An 18241-nucleotide genomic window follows, 5' to 3' on the forward strand; every position below is an offset into this window, starting at 1 on the left:
TTGGATTTAGGGTCCACCCAGATCCAGTGTGGCCTCATCTTAATGAATTACATACAGCAAAGTGCCCATTTCTAAATAAGGTCATATTCTGAGGTTTCAGGTGGACATAAATTTTGGAGGGACACTAGTCAGCCCAGTACTGGGGAGTAACAATCAACTGTGGGGTTAATGATAAACCAAATAGCAATGATCAGTCCAGCAATCACTCAGAGAACTACTTAAATATTTCTGATGACAAAAGAATCTTGTCAAGTCCTTGCATTATCTTGATTTTTTTTCTTTTAAACAATCTATTATGTAATAATGATTACATATTACTAAGGCCTAATAGTAGCTGAGAATCTGCTTATAGCAGTTGATTTTGGTGTGTAAAGATAGATATCTATATCTATCTATATCTATATCTATCTATCTATCTATCTATCTATCTATCTATCTATCTATCTATCTATAGATATACAGTTTGTCCAAGACTTTCCCAAGAGTCAGGACAGAACATGTCTCCTAAGAACAGTAGACAGTAGAGAGGAGCTGACTGTGGTAAGGTCTTGAAGCTGGTCCCCAAGGCAGAGAAACAAGGACTGTCCCCCTGACCCCACAAGCTTCTCTGAAATGATGAACTCTACCAGGGAGTCTATACAATAAAAATAATAAGAGATCACCTCAGAAAGACCATATATCTAAGTAGACAGGGGGTACACCATGAGAGGAGATGTAAAACTGAGACTGATGGCCCCCAGCTGGCCAAGGAGCTGAAACAGGAGGGGAAGGAAGATGGTCCTGTAAGACTCCAGGAGTTTCACGGGCTTGGTAAGTCTGATAAAGAAATGGGCAGCCAATCCACCCTCTCTAGAGTCAAAGTGTGTGGAGGTGAATACTCTAAATTCCAGATTTTTGCTCATAAGTTATATTAAAATTCATGAAAAACTCTACATATTCAGGTTCTAATCTTAGAATACCAACAGAAGTATAGCCCTATTCAGGTAAGAAGTCTTACCATTTCCTGTAGCAGAAATCCACGAGTAGGCTTATAGTAAAGGTTAACCTTCCCAAAGCCCCATTCCTGCAGAATGGCTCACTCCAGGACAGGCAAGCCTGTGGTCCAAGTTCTTAGAAAGTGGGAACCACAGGATACCTGAGCCAGGTATCTCTACCTGAAGTGGGCTCCCCGGTGAGTCCAGCAGGCGGGGGGATTCTCATGGTCTGTCTTTGGGGAGAGCAGTGCTGGGTCATGGGGAGGGCCACCTAGGATCTCATCTTTTGGTCTGGAAAGGCCCAGGAAATGGCTGTTTGGAGACGGGTGACATGGGAGGTCAAAGTAGGGTGATGGATGCTATAACCAAGCACAACCCATAAGGACTTCCACCTTAATGGCAACGGCTAATCTCCACTGCACTTATACTATATTCCAGGTATCGTGCTAAATCCTTTGTAATGCTTACCTCAGGCAATCCTCACAGCCACCTTATGAGAAATATCTCTCTTATCCCATCTGTAACTTAGAGAGGATAATATAAACCTAAGTTATTATGGGGACTAAGTGAATTTTCCCGAAGACTTAGAACAGTTCCCGGTGTACTTGGTATTATTTATTCTGTCCACCTGCCTGTCATGAGACTCAGAACTTTTTCCCTGGGGTTCATCCCTCTGGTCAAGCACTGGCGCCAGAGGATGTTAGGCCATGGAGTCCCCTGCATGTCAGTGGGCTTCAGCTTCTCACCCCTGCTCCCGGGAGTGGGAGCTCCAGGACACTGCAGTTGCCCTTAGAGGCAGAAAGGAGAGAGAAAGTGTAGATGGGGAAAATAAGAGAGGGAGAGAGCATGAAGACAGTAAACTTCTCCCACTTTGAGTTTAGCCAGGGTTCGGCCTTCCCCTCGAGACCCTGGGGCAACATCTGGAAGTAGAGACCTGATGGCCCAGGTCTGGGAGTTTTGATTCCTCAGACTCCAAACATTCCCTTCCTGCCTGGCAGTCATGAGACACCTACTTCTTGCTCTGAACAACCCCAGCGTGATGTCTGTAAGGGTTTTATCTGGGCCACACATGATGTGAAAATCTCTCATCCCACACATGCCCAGGCACGGGGCCCTGGCCCAGTGCATCCAACCTGCATCTTCCTAGACACACACGTTCACACAGGCAGCATGTTCACACCCACCCACCACACACCGCGCACTCATTTGCACACTCACAGCCATATGCCACACATTCACACATTACATCACACACGTTCACACAGGCAGCATGTTCACACCCACCCACCACACACACCCTGCACACACTTGCACACTCACAACCACACATTCACACATCACATCACACATGTTCACACACGTAGCATGTTTACACCCACATGCCACGCACACACCACACACATTCACACACTCACAACCATATGCCACCCATTCACACATCACATCACACACATTCACACACTCAGCCACACACCACATAATCACACCTCACATGCCACACACACCTCGTTACACCACACATCATACACTCACACACTAACATGTCACACATGACACATTCCCGTGCCCTTCCTCACACTGTCCCACATGGCACGTACTTCACACACAGTCACACATCACAGTCATCTATCACTCATCACTCACACGCTGCACACCCACATTTACACACTCACAACCACTCACACACTACACATTCACACACACACACTCTCATGCCCACTGTCACACACATGTGTCACATTCACTCATTTATTCTCTCTCTCTCTCCAAGCCAGTCCCAGGCCTTGAGCCCAGCAAATGGCAGAGCCCCAGAGTGGGACAGCTGTGGAGAATTGGGAAGAGCCTTCCAAGTAGGGAAGGGTGGAGGCTGACTAGAACCAAGACCTCTGGTGGTCACTCACTCTAACCACAGGCCTCAGGCCTGTCCTCTGCCACCTTGGCCCAGTTTGCGGTTGGAGGAAATCAGAACCACAGCAGTTCGGTGCTGGTGGAAACCCAGGCAGGGGTGGCAGGGCAGGCTGCCTGCCCACACACATTTCCTCTGCACCTGCTCTGGGCCTCACATGTGACTTCCACTGCGGATGTTGTCTTTTTGTGTTTTGGAGAGCATGTGACAAACCTGGTGTGTAGGGGCCAGTGGGGAGCAGTGTGCGCAGGATCACTGACAAGCCTTCCCAGAAAGGGGGTGGAAATAGCCTCAGGCCTCCGTGGGCGCAAGAGGCTGCAGCGCCTGGAGGTGGGGATGCTGAGAAGCCACCTCGAATGTAACCATCAGGAATGAAGCCCTGAGGATCCCCTCCTAAGGAACAGCGCCAGGCATCTCCACAACAAAATGCCCTTCAACCACCTCTATGACCATGGCTTCTGCCGGGCCTCATGAAAGCCCTGTGACATATGCAGGGCAGGAACCATTCCTATTTATCAATGAGAAAACTGAGGCCCTAGGCAAGCACCAAACCAGGACCAGAACCCACATCTTTTGACTGGATCCCAAAGCTCTTTCTGTGATACCTCGTGACTGAGGGCCTCAGCATTTCTCTATCCTCCATCAGGTACTGGACCTCCCCTCATGGTCCCTTGGGGGCTTGAAGGCTATCTCTGCCAGGATGTGTGACTTAGGCACTGTCACATCATCTTCTGGCATGCACCTGTGGTCACCGGGTGGTGGCCTGGGCCCCCGCCAGAAGGCAACACCTTTAGGAGCATAGCTGGGGGATATGAGGGGTGGTGGATATAAGGTTCTGGGTAAACTGGGATTAATTAAGATTCCAGGAACAATGACCTGCAGGAGGGAATGCCAGGCTCATCTAGTCCCACCTTCATTTTCTAGATAAAGAGATCTAGGCTTAGAGAAAGGGAGTGAATTTCTCAAAACCTATGGTTAGTAGTCCCACATAGTAGGTGCTCAAAATTATTTGTCAAATAAATTCAAGGGCTACAACCAGCATCTTCTGACTTCAGGCCTAAGCTTCTATCCATACGGTTTTCCCCAGATGGAGAAAATTGGTGATAAGTCTCTTTTGTCCTGAAGGCAGGGATAAAGCAAGTGACTCTGGCTCGGAAGTTAATGAACATACATAAAGCATGGAGGACCCTCCAAGAAAAAGTGCTCAAGGCAAAGAAATATCATGCCTGAGAGTTTCTAATAGTTTTTAGGAGCTGCCTAGAAGCCCTTTGAACCCTGGTGACCCATTCGTACTCAACATAACATGTTTTCTTAATTCCTAACTTCCGCTGTGGTTTGCTGGTATTTTCTTTTTTAGTCTAAGACTAGTTAGCAAACAAGACAAGATGTCATTTCCTCATTTTCAAGCCTTGCTCCTCGTGGGGCCAGAAATCTCTTTCAAGCTCCAGATTGTAAAGGTTTCCTGGGTGAGCAGTGGGTCTCTCTGCTCCCGTCTCCAGGGGCTCGTGGATGGGACCTTGCTCTGAAAGGAACCATGGACCTCTGGCTTTGGTCACTTTGCTTCCTGCCAGGTAAGTGCCATAGGAAAACACCCCACACATCTTATGAGGTTCGGATTGGCCACAGGTAGGGGAGTTGCGGACCATCTCTAGCTCTGCTGTTCCTGGATGGATTTAGTTGCAGACCAGTACCTAGGGCAGGATAAGGATGGAGACCATGTGAAGTTTGGTACGCCCTCCCCACTCTCTGCTAGTGCCCCTCTCCCCACTCCAGACACATCTGTGGGGGGCTCAGATGTTGACTCATGAGGGCTGAAGGTGTCACCTCTCCTAGACATATTAGCCTGATAATGGGGGATCTTAAAGCAAGTGCCTCCAAATTCCTTTCTTCCTACCTCTACATTCTCTTTCTTTGGGTCTCTTTCACTGCTGATTTTCAACTTCAATTTTAAATGAAGACTCCCTCATCCATTCAGTAACCCTAATCCATTTCCCAAGTTCCATATCTCAATTTACAGCTTTCTTCTGGGAACCCCCACTTCAATATCCCACCAAGATCTGAAATGCAACATGCCTAATACCTTACTTCAATTTCCTCATTGGTCCCCATCAAATCAGGTACTCCATCCATCTTAACTATCTCTGATATCAGCTGCAGAATGCAGAATGGTTGTTTTTTTTCTTTATTTTTTTTTTACCACCTCTTCCCATTTATCCCCATCCAGGCTTTGACCCAATCAATGGCCAATTCTTGTAGTTTCTGGATTAGTATTACCAGAATGAACAACAGTGGCAGTCTCTACTAGAGAGGTTAACAGAGGGAATGGAAAGGAAGAGAACACACAGTCATCCCATAACTATCTTTCCCACTTCCTCCAACCTGACCTACCTGCAGCTCCAGATTACTCTTTCTAATGCTTGACTCTAACCACAGGATCGCCCTTCCCAGCAAACTTCAAAGGCTCCCACTGCCTACAAACTCGTCCCTTGTGCTCCCCTTTTATTCTCTGAGCTTACCACACTCCCCTGAACTTCCCTAACCTCCAGCCAAAGAGGATTCCTCCTTGAACATGTGCTACACCTTTTTGCCACCATGTTCTTCCTCATGCCATTCCTTCTGCTAGGATCATCCTTCCTCTTACCTCCACCTTTTATCCTTCAAAGTCCACCTCGGCCTCCACCTCCTTCTTATAACACTTTCCAGAGCCCATCTTCTGCATCCCCATAGCTGACCTTATTCTGCTTTATATTGTGACTTGGCATATATTCCCTTCATTTTGTTGATTAAATGATAAGCTCCTTGAGGGTCAAAATTATTTTTTTATTCATATTTGCTTTCCTCCTGATAGCCTGAATATGGAAGAAAGTCAAATATTTTTTGAGTTGATGATTAAAAAGTCGTAAAAGTCCAAGGAAATGCAGCTTTAATGAAATGTCAGACTCTGTAAGAGGTAAATGGAATGTCAGACTCTGTGAGAGGTAGTAGGACTTATGTGAACACAGTGGATGGGTAACTAAACTTAGGCCTGAGAGGAGAGAGGGGTTGGGTGGTGGTAGAAGATCTCTAGGAGTGAAGGGTACTTAAATTGTACCGCTAAAGTCTGACCTGAGCAATACCACCATTCTAGCTGGGCCAGAGGAATCCCTGCTCTGGGTCCCATCCTTCTCCATTTGTGACCTTCCCCACAGGGTGAGGAGTTCATAGAGCCAAGGAGATTGTCCACCTCAAGCCCCCACACAAGTCCCCTCTTCTAGACCTCAAGTTCCCTGTCCAAATGACTCTGGGCCCACTTTTAATGACTGTGTGAACCTCTATCCTGGGTCTTTTATCCTAGTATTCCAATTCTATAAAAGAGTGGCCACAGGTGACTGTTCGGAATGATATGAGTGGAGCTAATATGTAGAAACTGGGTTATCTGTCATGGACATACCAGGACTCTTATGGTATGGGCAGGAGACAGGGATGAGAAAAGAAGGGAGATGGGACAGAGGCTAGGGATGTGGGGAACATTCTTTCCACATAGAAATGATTTAGAGTGGACATCTAAGGAGTATGTGAATTTGCCAAGACAGTTCATTAGTTTGATTTATAACTTTAAAATACCTAGACATATGATATTTGGGCCTTTATTTGTATTTCTGCTTCGGGTTGTACAAATGTTGGGGTGGTCCTGGTTCCCAGGAACCAGTGCATGGGGCCCCAGCCATAGACCACATTGCCTGGAGCCCTAGATGAGGTTCCATAATAAAGCAAGGCAGAATTACATGATATAGGCTTTCAAATCTTTTTTTTACCTTGACCCCCAAAATAATAATACATACACTTGATGTTGTGACCCAGTCCATGCATGCGCGTGCATGCGCGCACACACACACACACACACACACACTCTTAAAATTTATTCTTGATTTTTTAATATAATATGGGAATGAGTTTTGGACTTCAGCAGTTGGATAGATGCTGATGTAATCTTCTGAAACAGGAAAAACTTAGAAGGAATAGGTTTTGGAAGAGAAATCAAGAATTCTTTTGTTGTTGTTGTTTGTCTATTTGTTTTGCTATTGTAAGTTTGAAATACATCTTAGACATTCAAGTAGAGTCCAAGTGGAGATATCAGAAAGGCGATTCTAGAGCTCAGAGGTACAGACAAGACTGGAGATAAATGTTCTAGTGAAATCTACATAGAGTTAGCATTACAAGCCATGGGCATAAATGAGCTAGTGTGGGGAGAGTGAGGGAAGACCAAGAAGAGAACCGGTCCAAGTTCCAAGCCCCAAGCCCTGGGGCAGCCCAACACTGCGAGTTGGATAGAGAAGGAGAAGAAAGTAAGGAAATTGAAAAGGAGCAGTCATTGAGAGTGTGGTGTCAGGGAAAGCCACAGGACGTTAGCGTTTCAAGGTGGGAGGGCTCAGTTCCCTCAAATGCTGCCAAGAGGCAAGTAAATGAAGACAAAGACACCAAATGTAAGGAAGATTTGGGGGAAAAAAGGAAATTTGGGGAAAAAAGGAAATTTTTGCTGACCTGGACCAACAGTTCTAGTTGAATGTTGGAAACAAAATTCTGACAGGTGTAGGTGGAAGAGGAAGTGGGAGGTGTGGAAGTGGATTCCATGATCATGATGACTTGTTTGAGAAAGAGAATGGAAGAGGGGTGGCAGAGGAAGGGGAGGCAAAAAGTAAACAGAGGGCTTTTTCAACACGGGCAATATCAGAGCAGGTGTGTAAACCACGGCAATGCCAACAAAGAAGAGACCAATTGCACAGGGAGGAGAAAGGGACAGCTGTACCGGAGAAGCTCTAAAGAAGGTGAGCAGGACGGACTCAGGACACAGGAGGAGGGACTGGCTTTTGGGAGGAGAAGGGACTCTCCATTCCTTTTTTTTTTTTAATTATGTTATGTTAGTCACCATAGAGTACATCATTAGTTTTTGATGTAGTGTTCCATGATTCATTATTTATGTATAACACCCAGTGCTCATTACAACACGTGCCCTCCTTAATACCCATCACCAGGCTAACCCATCCCCCCACCCCCTCCCCTCCGAAACCCTCAGTTTGTTTCCCAGAGTCCATAGTCTCTCATGGTTCATGTCCCTCTCTGATTCCCCCCCTTCAGTTTTCCCTTCCTTCCCCTAATGTCCTCCGTGCTCCTCCTTATGTTCCACATATGGGGACACTCCATTCCTTGTGACAGGACAAAGAGCAGATGGCCAGCCCGGACACACATGTTGGCATATGTGGGGGTGGGAAGTTGAGTTGGACGTTTCTCATCCTTTTTTAAAAATTCACACTCCATCTGACAAACTGGCCAACTTCCTCTTCCAGACATAATTCTGCTGCAACTTGAGTTGACAGGGCGCTCATCACCTGGAAAACCATGGCTACACAAAATCCAAAGTCTGTCTCCAGAGCACAGCCCCAGCCAAGGCCTTGTGGGCATTTACCATGTTTTTCATCATGGAAATTATGTGTTTTTTCCCCATGCTCCAAATATATATATGTATATTTATTTATAATTTATATATATAATTTATATCTATTTATAATATTATATATTTATATCCAATTATATGTTGAGAGTGACTTTTTAAAGCACATATATCCCTGTCCCCTACCATCACCACTGAAAAGCAAGTCACCAACTTAGAGATCAATGTCGCTTACTGAGTAGCCTCTCTAAAATACCAATATTAAGCAGGGTGGGTCCTTTAGTCACCTCTTCCACCCCTCCCATTAGTTCCCAGAATCATTTGGAAATATAGCTATATAGTTCAGAATTGCAAAAATTCAAGGACACCTAGGATGTTTATTTTAAAATGCAGGTCCACAGGCCCCACCCTAGATAGATGTAACCACCATGACAAAAGGGAAGATCAGGTCATCTGCAGCTGAGTTAGTTCCTCCAAAATGAATCTTATGCACACTGTGCATAAGTTCTATTTTTTAAAAAGATTTTATTGACTGATTGATTGATTCATTCATTCATTCATTTATGAGAGAGAAAGAGAGAGAACGAGCAGGGTTGGGTAGGTGTAGAGGGAGAAGCAGACTCCCGGCTGAGCAGGGAGCCCGATGCAGGGCTCAATCCCAGGACCCTGAGATGATGACCCAAGCCAAAGGCAGACACTTAACCGACTGAGCCACCCAGGCACCCCTGTGCATAAGTTTGAAACCAGAAGATTATGTCTGTCTTTTCTCTCTTTGAGAAATCTGCTTTTCTAAGCTTTGGGTGTGGGTTAGAAGCTACTATGAACTCCAAGGAGAGCTGGGGTCTGGTCATTTCACATCTCACCAACTCGTGCTTCCCTGGGACCAGAGCTCAGTGTATCCAGCAGCTTTTCTTGTGTTTCATCCATTCAGAGTTTGCACAGTAAGGATGTCTTAGTCTGTTCCGGCTGCTTCAATAAAATACCATAGACAGTGTGACTTAAACAATAGACATTCATTTCTCACAGTCCTGGAAACTAGAAGCCCAAAATCAAGGTGCCGGCAAACATTGCCCTTGGTCAGGGTCCTCTTCCTGGCTGACAGACAGCCGCCATCTCCTTGGGTGCTCATACGGCCTCTTCTTGTGTCCATGGAGGGAATGAGGACACTGATCCCATTATGAGGGCTCCACTAACCTCATCTAACCCTGATTACTTCCCAAAGGCCCCACCTCCTACTACCATCACATTGAAGGTTAGGGCTTCAAACCATGAATTCTAGTGGGACACAAACATGCAGCCCATAACAGAAGATCTGGGTAAACCACGGCTTTTCCAGAAGCTCATCCCTGAGCAGAGTGAGGTCACTGGAGGTGTCTGAATAGGTGGTGGCCCCCCTCTGCTCTATCTTGCCCCCACCCACATTGTAGCATCTTGCTCTTGGGAAAGCAGCATTCACTCTCCTTTCTGGCTGGGTTGGTCCAAAAATACAAGTTCACTGGCAGGTGCTGGGCCTCACACACAGGTGCGGGATGTCTGGTCACACAGGGTAATTCCCCCACCCCCTTGATCAGGTTTTTCTCTTTTGAATGGGTCACCCTTCCATTGCCATGTTCTAGTCATGAGGCTGCCTCACACACCTCAATTTCCAACAGCTTGGAAGCAGCATTGGATTACTTGTGTGAGGGTCCCCATGGCAGATATTATGGGTCTGGCTGCCCCCCCTGCTTCTCCTTACCATTTAACACCAACTACACTCTTAGATTTGAACATGCTCCTATAACTGCTTCCCTTCCTGCCCCTCTTCCCCACCTCACATCCCAGGGTTGCTTCAACCTCTTCACTGTTATCCACGTTCTCCCCTCTCTCTGGAATGTCCTCCCCAGCTCTCTCTGCTCATCCAGAAACCTCAAGCCCTGCTTCTTTCCTTGACTCTCCTCATTTTACTAAACTCTTTGGAGCTATTCTTAATGTGTGGTCAGTGAATGAATTTCAAGAAATTTGTCAACTCCTTTCTGCCCCACGAACATTCCATGTTCTCTCTCCTATCCTGGCCTCTTTGGGGGCTGTACTCACTGCCTGGAAGAGTCTTTCCTCTGGCACCCAAGTCCCCTAGCCCCAATCCAACACACACATTTCACCCTATGCCCCTCTTCCCAGAAATATGTGGACTCTTATTGGGACCCACTTAGTTGATATTTAATCTTACTTGGACTTACCCTCTCTTCCAGCTGACTCAACTGCATTAGACCTGTCTTCTCTCAGCCAAAGCATAAGCTTTTTGATTTCAGGGACTCATGAACCATGTATTCCTCCATGCTTCACACCCTCTCCCACACACATACAATGTGCACACACCTGTGCAAACATGCATGCACACTCACACACACCCTTGGGTTCCATCTATGTTCCCTACTCCAGTGAAGATGATCATCATTCTCTCAGCTGCCTTCCACGCCCAGTCTTTCAGGTCACTACTGAGACATCCTTTCTTCCAGAAACCCTTCCTCAAACTACACCATCCCTCTGTAACAACACGGATCTGGTGTCTCTGCTCACTGCTTCCAAGGAATGCTGTGTATCTCCATGGTGGGGTTTATTACACTGTGCTGGGGCTATAGTGACTGGCCATTTGTACTGCCCACTAAATGATTCATTCTGTGCATGGAGGGATGCCAGCTACCTTCCTGCCACATGAAAGGCATTCAATAAGGGCTTGGGTTTTTTTGTTTTGTTTTGTTTTGTTTTGTTTTTTAATGATTTAACAAATGAAACCGAGGGTGAACAGTCTATTTGGCTGAGTGGATCTGAGCAAAACAAAACTAGACAGAAAACCTCTTGCAGCAAAATCGCACTGTGCCTCCCAACACCACACTGAAGTCACTTGGGCACCATGTGCTATTTGGGGTCACTATGGCATAGCATCTCTCCTTGGCGTGGGGCAGTAGTTTGGCTATATTCTTAGGGGGTTGGTGTCTGGGATCTTATGGGTTGGGTATGAATGAGGTTGAAGGTTATGTTAAGGCTTAGGCTGGGAGAGGTCTGGCTGGGAGCCAGCCTCCGGCCAAAGGGACCAGGGCATAGAGTGGGCTGAGGACATACATAGGGTTAGGGATGAGAGCAGGCGGAGGATGAGGCCAGCGCTAGAGAGCAGGAGAGGGCCGAGGCTGAGGGCCAGCTGAGGCTTGGTCTGATGATGGAGATGGGGTTGGAGCTAGGGATGAGTGTGAGGCTGGGCTGGAAAGAGGGCTGGAGTGGGGGGTGTGGTTGGGAATGGGGCTTCCTCTATATTAACTCCCTCTCCCTGCAGTGGCTGGGGCTGTGAGGATCCTCCCCGAAGTAAAGATGGAGGGAATGCTGGGTGGATCCGTTACCATTGAGTGCCCGCTTCCTCAAATGCATATGAGGCTCTATCTGTGCCGGGAAATGGCCGAATCTGGAGGATGTGCCACCGTGGTGTCCAACAAGAACTTTGTCAAGGAAGAATACAAGCACCGCGTCACCCTGAAGCCTTGTCCAGATGAGAATTTGTTCCTAGTAGAGGTGACAGAGCTGGCCAAGAGTGACAGTGGAGTCTATGCCTGTGGGACAGGCATGAACACAGACCGAGGCAAGACCCAACTAGTCACGCTGACTGTCTACAGTGGTAGGTGCCCCAGGCTCCGTGCACCCAGCAAATGTCTCCACCCGGGAAGGCTGGGACAACCACTGAACTATAGCAGTCCTCCAGACTCTCATGCTATTGCCATGTTAGCCAGTCCAAAGATCATTGGGATTTACATAGTTGAAACCTCACAGTCCCCCAAATTTCCTGTCCAAACCATTTGAAAGGAACAAGATTCTGAAACAAGATAAGCACTCTTCTTGTGTTGTACTGATTCCATCCTACCCAAGGCCTGAGGGGAGTGGGGGTTTAAGATTGAGGAGAGGCTCTGAGACAGGCGGAAATTAGAAGCAAAGGGACATAATTGTCCTACATAGTTGTCCCATGAGAAATATCAGGGATAACTCTAAAGGAAAGACAGTCATTTTTCAAGCCACATCTGTAGGCCAAACTTGGTACTTTATAATCGGATTCTTTCCGTATGTCTTCTCCCAAATCCCACCTTTCTGCATTCCTCCACTGACATTCCTAACTCAAATGCAGCACTAATCCCACAGCCTAGAATCCCAGTGGTGGCCAGTGCGAAGGTTGGCTGAGTGAAGGTGAAAGAATATTTATTTCGGGGAAGTCTCCAGCCCATTTTTTTTTCTGCTCTTCCTGGTGGACCCTGCCCTCATCCCCTGGCTGCCATCCACCCTGGCTGGGTCGTCTTCAACTCCTACTAACATCCCTTCCCCAGGTCTCAGTCTGCTCTTAGAGCCCACCAGTGTATTCCCCTTGCCTCCATAGAGTATGAGCCATTCTGGGAAGAGGAGCCGATGCCCGAGCCTCCACCTTGGCTTCATCGATTTCTACGCATGCCGGTGCCCCCTTGGCTCCAGATGCCTGCGCATGACAGTTCTTTTGAATTCATACATAAAGGTCAGTTCACCAAAGCTAGGGCAGGGCAGGAGGTGGGAGAGATGATGTAGCATTGTGACAGTGGAGGACGGGGGATGTGTTCAGTTCATCGAATGGTTGGCAGAGCACAGCTGAGTCTCAGATGTGTATTTCCCTGTCTTGGGAGAGGGTACCTCCCTGAGATTAGCATCCTATGTCCTTCAAGCCCCTCCTAAAGCCTTGCCGACTTGGCACTAATTGCAGGACTTACACATCACCACCAGGTGGCACCACAAGTAATGAGGTTTGTGCTCCATTCACCAAAAAAACTTAGCTTTTTTATGAATGACTTGTGGAAAGCAAGACTGGGCAGACCTTTTCCAGCCAGAGGTCCTTATGCCTCCTGTTCCCCGTAGGGCTGTCTACATTTGCTGGAATACTGTGATTTTAACAATTCTATTTTGCAATAAAAAGACTGATGATTATACTTATGGTACCTTTACTTTCCTATATCCTTTTCCTGTTTTAAATGCATTTTGACATGCAATATTTCCATCACATCCTCACATCTATCTTGTGAGGTAGATACATTAATCGAACAATTGTCACACTAGAGGACTTTGCTGGGTGCCAAGAGGGATAGTGTAACTGAGTGTACCGTATACCCAAGGTTGTGACTGATGGGTGTGGGCTGGAGGAGAATAGACAAGCACAGAAATACAGCATAAAGCAGCGTGGGGATGGAATTACAAACAGGGTTTTCTCCATGCTCAGAGGAGGGCAAGCTCTTCTGCCCAGGAAATCAGAGAAGGCTTCCTGGAGGAAATGGCATTTTGAAGCAAATATATATAGAATTCACTAGGTGTAGAGGACATGCTAAGAAAGCATTTCAGGCCATGAGGACTGCAAGCACAGAGTCTAGGTAAAGGGAAAGAGTGTGTTCAGGAAAGAGAGGGTGACCCAATCCTGCTAGAGACTAGAGTGTATAGAAAAAGTCACTTTTTTCTGCTATCTCCTGCAGTTACCACACCAGCTGAAAGGACGGAGGCCCCTCCAGAAATCCACTCTTCCTCCACCACCCCAATCTCTCACCACCTTCGAGTTTCCAGGGCATCTTCAGTAGCAGCTGCCAAGCCCCCAACCTTCCTGCCATCCACCACATCCTCAAAGACCTCAGCTCCGGAGAGGCTGCTTAGACCCCAGACAGCCAGCTACAACTACCACACCAGGCTTCATAGGCAGAGGTAAGGGGTCTCCACCATCCAGGATGGGCTAGAGGTCAGGCAAAGTAGCCTAAAGTTAGGAGATCCACTGAAGTCTTCCCGCAACATTTGCCAACAGAGACCCTTCTTGTCTCTAGGCCACTGTGTACTATACTACCTGAGTGTAGCACATTAGCTCATTAGTCCAATGACAAGAATACACTTGGCAATGTCCCAGCAGGAGATCCTGTAGAAATGAGACCCAAATCTTTAAGTCACTCAGCATTCACTCAGATCTGCTTTGATGGGGAACTAAATAAGAATAAAACTAACGATGAAACACTTAACTATTCAAATTAATTTCACCTGTTTTCTTTTGCTTTTTCAGTGTGGCTACTAGGAAATTTAAAATTACATGTGTAACATTGTATTTCTACTGGACAGCACTGCTCTAAAGGGTGGGGGACACCCAGAAAAGTGCTGCAGTGGACCACTAGGGCATTAGAGCAGACTTCCAAAGAAAATCTATAAGAATTGGAATTAATTTTGCCTAAGCAAAGACAAGCATGTTGATGAAGAAAGGGACCTCCAACATCATTTGGGTTTTATAGATGAGGTCATGAGAACTACGTGTTTTCAAATAGAACCAGGACTCCTGATTCCTAGTTCAGTAGACTACACCAGCCTTCCAGTGGAGAAGAATTCAAGTCAATTCAACCAACATTTTCTTTTTCTTTTTTTTTTTTAAGATTTTATTTATTTATTTGACAGAGAGAGAGCGAGAGCAGGAACACAAGCAGGGGGAGTGGGAGAGGGAGAAGCAGACTTCCCACAGAGCAGGGAGCCTGATGCGGGGCTTGATCCCAGGACCCTGGGATCATGACCTGAGCTGAAGGCAGATGCTTAAGGACTGAGCCACCCAGGCACCCCTCTTTTTCTTTTAAAAGATTTATTTATTTGAGAGAGAGCTCAAACGGGAGGGGCAGAGAGAGGGAGAAATAATCTCAAGCAGACTCCATGCTGAGCACTGAGCCTTCTGGGGGCTCACTCTCACAACCCTGAGATCATGACCCAAGCTGAAACCAAGAGTCAGAAGTTTAACTGACTGTGCCACCCAGGTGTCCCTCAACCAACATTTTCTCAGTTTCCATTATCTGCCAGGCATTGTGCTCTGTCCTGAAAAATTAAGAAAGATGAAAACATGCAATATCCAAGTCTTCTCTTACTAATGCAAGTCTGACTGTGATAAGGGTTGTAACCTGTATAAACACAAGAACTGAGGACAGTGAGAAAAAATTGATTCTAGTTTGCCATGCTTGCAGAAGAAAAGAGAACTGATGTACTGACCCGTTAAGGAAAGTAAAATTTTAATCTCTAGAGAAAATGGAGGGAAGACCTTCTAAGCAGAGGGCACCTCATGAGAGAAACATCTTTTCCATAGTTACAAGAAACTGAACTTGGTTTATATTTGCACTCATCTTGTAGAGAAGCTGAGATGCAGTCAGAAGGGGAACTGACATTTACTGATTGCTTCTTGGACCAGGTGCTTTCACTTCTTTATACCTACAATTTTATTTCATCCTTGAACAGTTCTGTGAAATAGGCTTTACTATACTCATTTCCTTAGAAATGAGGCTCAGCGAGGTTCAGAGACTGATTCAAGATCACACAGCCAGTAGAAAGCTGAATCTGAATTTGAATCCAGATTTCGTTATGCCATAGACCAAGGCTCTTTGGGGGCGGGGGGCGGGGGATTTTGTTAACAAAGGGACAAACCTCTGCCATCTCCAAAAAAGTTGGCTACTCGGGAGTGCTGCCTTAAACCTCCCTCCCTCACAGACCTCTTCCTTCCCTCTCCCTCTCCTTCCTTCCTCAGAGCCTTTCACCAGGACCCCGTGCCTGGGTTGGAAGACCAAGGATTTCACATCCTGGTGCCCACCACCCTGGCCCTCATCCTGCTGGCACTGCTGGGACTGTTGATGAAAAGGGTCATTCAAAGGAGGAAAGGTGAGAGGCTGGGGGCTCAGTTAGGGCGAGGTGAGCATTCAGACTCCGCTGGAACCTCCCTCCTCCCACCCCCCAAGGGAAACTCTGGAGCTTCAGATAAGCAGCCTGGGGCATGAGAACCGTGGGAGGGGGGTCCACGGTCTGGAAATGGGGACGAGGAGGGCGGCCCTTCGGTCTTCAGTGTTGGGCAAGGCTGTGCCTCATACATTCGGAGCACCTCCACTGCAGCCCTGGCCAAGCCCCCGAGGAGGGAGACAGCCTGTAGTTTCCCTACAGGGACCCGAGGGCGGGGTCGGTGGCCACAGGCCCCTGACGCCTTTCTCCTCTTTCCCCGCGGCTTTGCCGGGCAGCCCTCGAGAGGCGGGTCCGCCGAGCGGCCGTGAGGATGCGCGCCCTGGAGGCGTCCCAGCGCCCTCCGCTGCATCGGCCCCGCGCGTCCCAGCCGCCGCGCTCCCAGAACATCTACAGCGCCTGCCCGCGGCGCGATCCGGCGGCGGACGCGGAGGGTGAGCCGGAGGCGGGGCACGCCAGGGACGGCGGGCGGGGCGGGGACAGCCGGAGGGGAGGGGCGGGGCGGGGGCAGGGCCGAGAGGGACTGTGGGCGCGCTGCAGCCGCAGAAACTGCGCGGACGCCGAGGCAGCGCACGAGCCCGGCGCCTCCAGGAACGCCCCGCGCCTCGGCGCCCGCTCCGCCTCCTTAGGGCTTCCGGCGTGTTGGGGTGGGCCGGGGGCGGGTCGGGGGCGGACCGGACCGCGGCCACGCCCTCACCTCCATCTCCATGTCTCCTTAGGTGACGGGGAGGTACCTCTCCCAGGCCCGCGAGCATCGGCGCCCCCTGTCGCTCCGCAGGTAGGCTCCGCCCCGCCCCTTATTGGCAGCCGCGGCCGGAAGGGCGGCCCTACACCTGGGCTTGGCCGGGGGGTGGGGCAGTTCCTGGAGCTGCCCGTTAGCCGGAGGGCACGGCTTTCCCAGCAGCTCCTGGGCCCGGAGTCTGGGAAGACGTTGTGTCAGTTTTCTCCTCTGAGGGTGTCGGTGGACTGAGTTGCCCAACAATTGTGGTAGACTTCGTTACCTGGCTTCTAGCCAAGCATTACTGTGGGATAAATGGGCACTCTGGAGGCGATGGATGGCAACTCTACCACACGGAAGGACTTTCATGTGAAAGAGCTGCGATTTCCAGGAGGTCTTAAGGGATTGGAATCTACCCAGTTTTACCTTAATATGAGGGAGAACTTTCTAGTAAACTCTGTAGGATGAGAGGAGGTACTTTGCCCAACGCTGGAGGTAGTAAGCCTGGCCTAGAGGATGACTTGGCAGACAGATGTGAAGATATAGATAGGATTCAACCCTTGGGTGAGGAGGATTCCTCTGGAAATCTATGAATGGACATAGGGAGCTCCTGTGTCTATGGATGGCCATTGGCAGATGGGTAAAAAGTATTTAAACTGTCCATTCATTTTTGTTTATCCAAATTAAGAAGAGAAACTATTTTATTCTCTAAAGTAGCTCACAGTAGTTAAAAACTACTACTACTATTGCCTCAGAAACCAGGAAAAAACTAAGTGTGGTGAATGTTCTTGTTTTAATTAGGGTGTAGACGAAGCTAATGCAACAGACCCTAAACCACAGGGCTCACAAGATGGAAGCCTATTTTCCTCCCAAGTTAAAGCAGGGGGCCAGGAAGAGGTGGCCAAAGCCACCAGGTCATCCAGGGACTCAAACACCTTCTGTCTTGTTGCTCCACTATCCTCTGGAGTCTCGCCTGGTCCACCGTCAATGCTCAGTCACCAGCACTAGGTCTCCATTCCAGCCCCTGAGAGAAAGTGAAAGGTGCTTCTTTAAGACCATGACCCTGAGGTTTCACACATCCCTTCCAGTCACATCCCATTGGCCATAACTTAGTCATGTAACCACACCTATCTTCAAGGGAGACTGAGAAATGGAGTTCCTAACTGGGCAATTGTGTGCCTTGCTAAAAAGGGACAGTGATACCCAGTAACAAGTAACAGCTATGCCACGGTCGCCTCCAGCTTCCTGACCTTGCCCTCACACACCCCTGCTAGAGAAGGTTCACAGTGGCTTAGGTATGGTCCGGCCGCACCATCTACCTTTCCACCAGCCCTTTCCTCTTGAACTTCCCTGCTACCACACACACCCTCACCTGAGCCTGTACCTTGCTCAAATCTTACTCTTCCTCCCTGCTTGAAACTCTCATTCGCACTCTTAGGGACAAATATCTTGAC

The 18241-nt window shown here is 48.1% G+C and overlaps 1 protein-coding gene across 11 annotated transcripts in view; it reads left to right on the forward strand.

Moving 5' to 3' along the window:
- The first annotated feature begins 4240 nt into the window (after positions 1 to 4240).
- FCMR (Fc mu receptor) overlaps positions 4241 to 18241 on the forward strand; it is a 30918-nt gene continuing 16917 nt past the window's right edge. For 10 of the 11 annotated variants that reach the window (XR_014146519.1, XR_014146518.1, XR_014146520.1 and 7 more), the window contains exons 1-7: positions 4241 to 4451; positions 11616 to 11951; positions 12699 to 12830; positions 13810 to 14032; positions 15867 to 15997; positions 16348 to 16503; positions 16789 to 16847. Coding sequence is in view for 8 of the 11 variants with exons in the window: in XM_081824935.1 (XP_081681061.1) it covers positions 4415 to 4451; positions 11616 to 11951; positions 12699 to 12830; positions 13810 to 14032; positions 15867 to 15997; positions 16348 to 16503; positions 16789 to 16847 (1074 nt within the window). In the remaining 3 variants the exon portion in view is untranslated. The remainder of the gene's footprint in view (positions 4452 to 11615; positions 11952 to 12698; positions 12831 to 13809; positions 14033 to 15866; positions 15998 to 16347; positions 16504 to 16788; positions 16848 to 18241) is intronic. The other variant, XM_081824941.1, reaches the window with a different exon arrangement.

The sequence above is a fragment of the Leptonychotes weddellii genome, chromosome 6 (genome assembly GCF_054177405.1).
Source record: "Leptonychotes weddellii isolate Sample4059 chromosome 6, ASM5417740v2, whole genome shotgun sequence".
Taxonomy (NCBI): domain Eukaryota; kingdom Metazoa; phylum Chordata; class Mammalia; order Carnivora; family Phocidae; genus Leptonychotes; species Leptonychotes weddellii.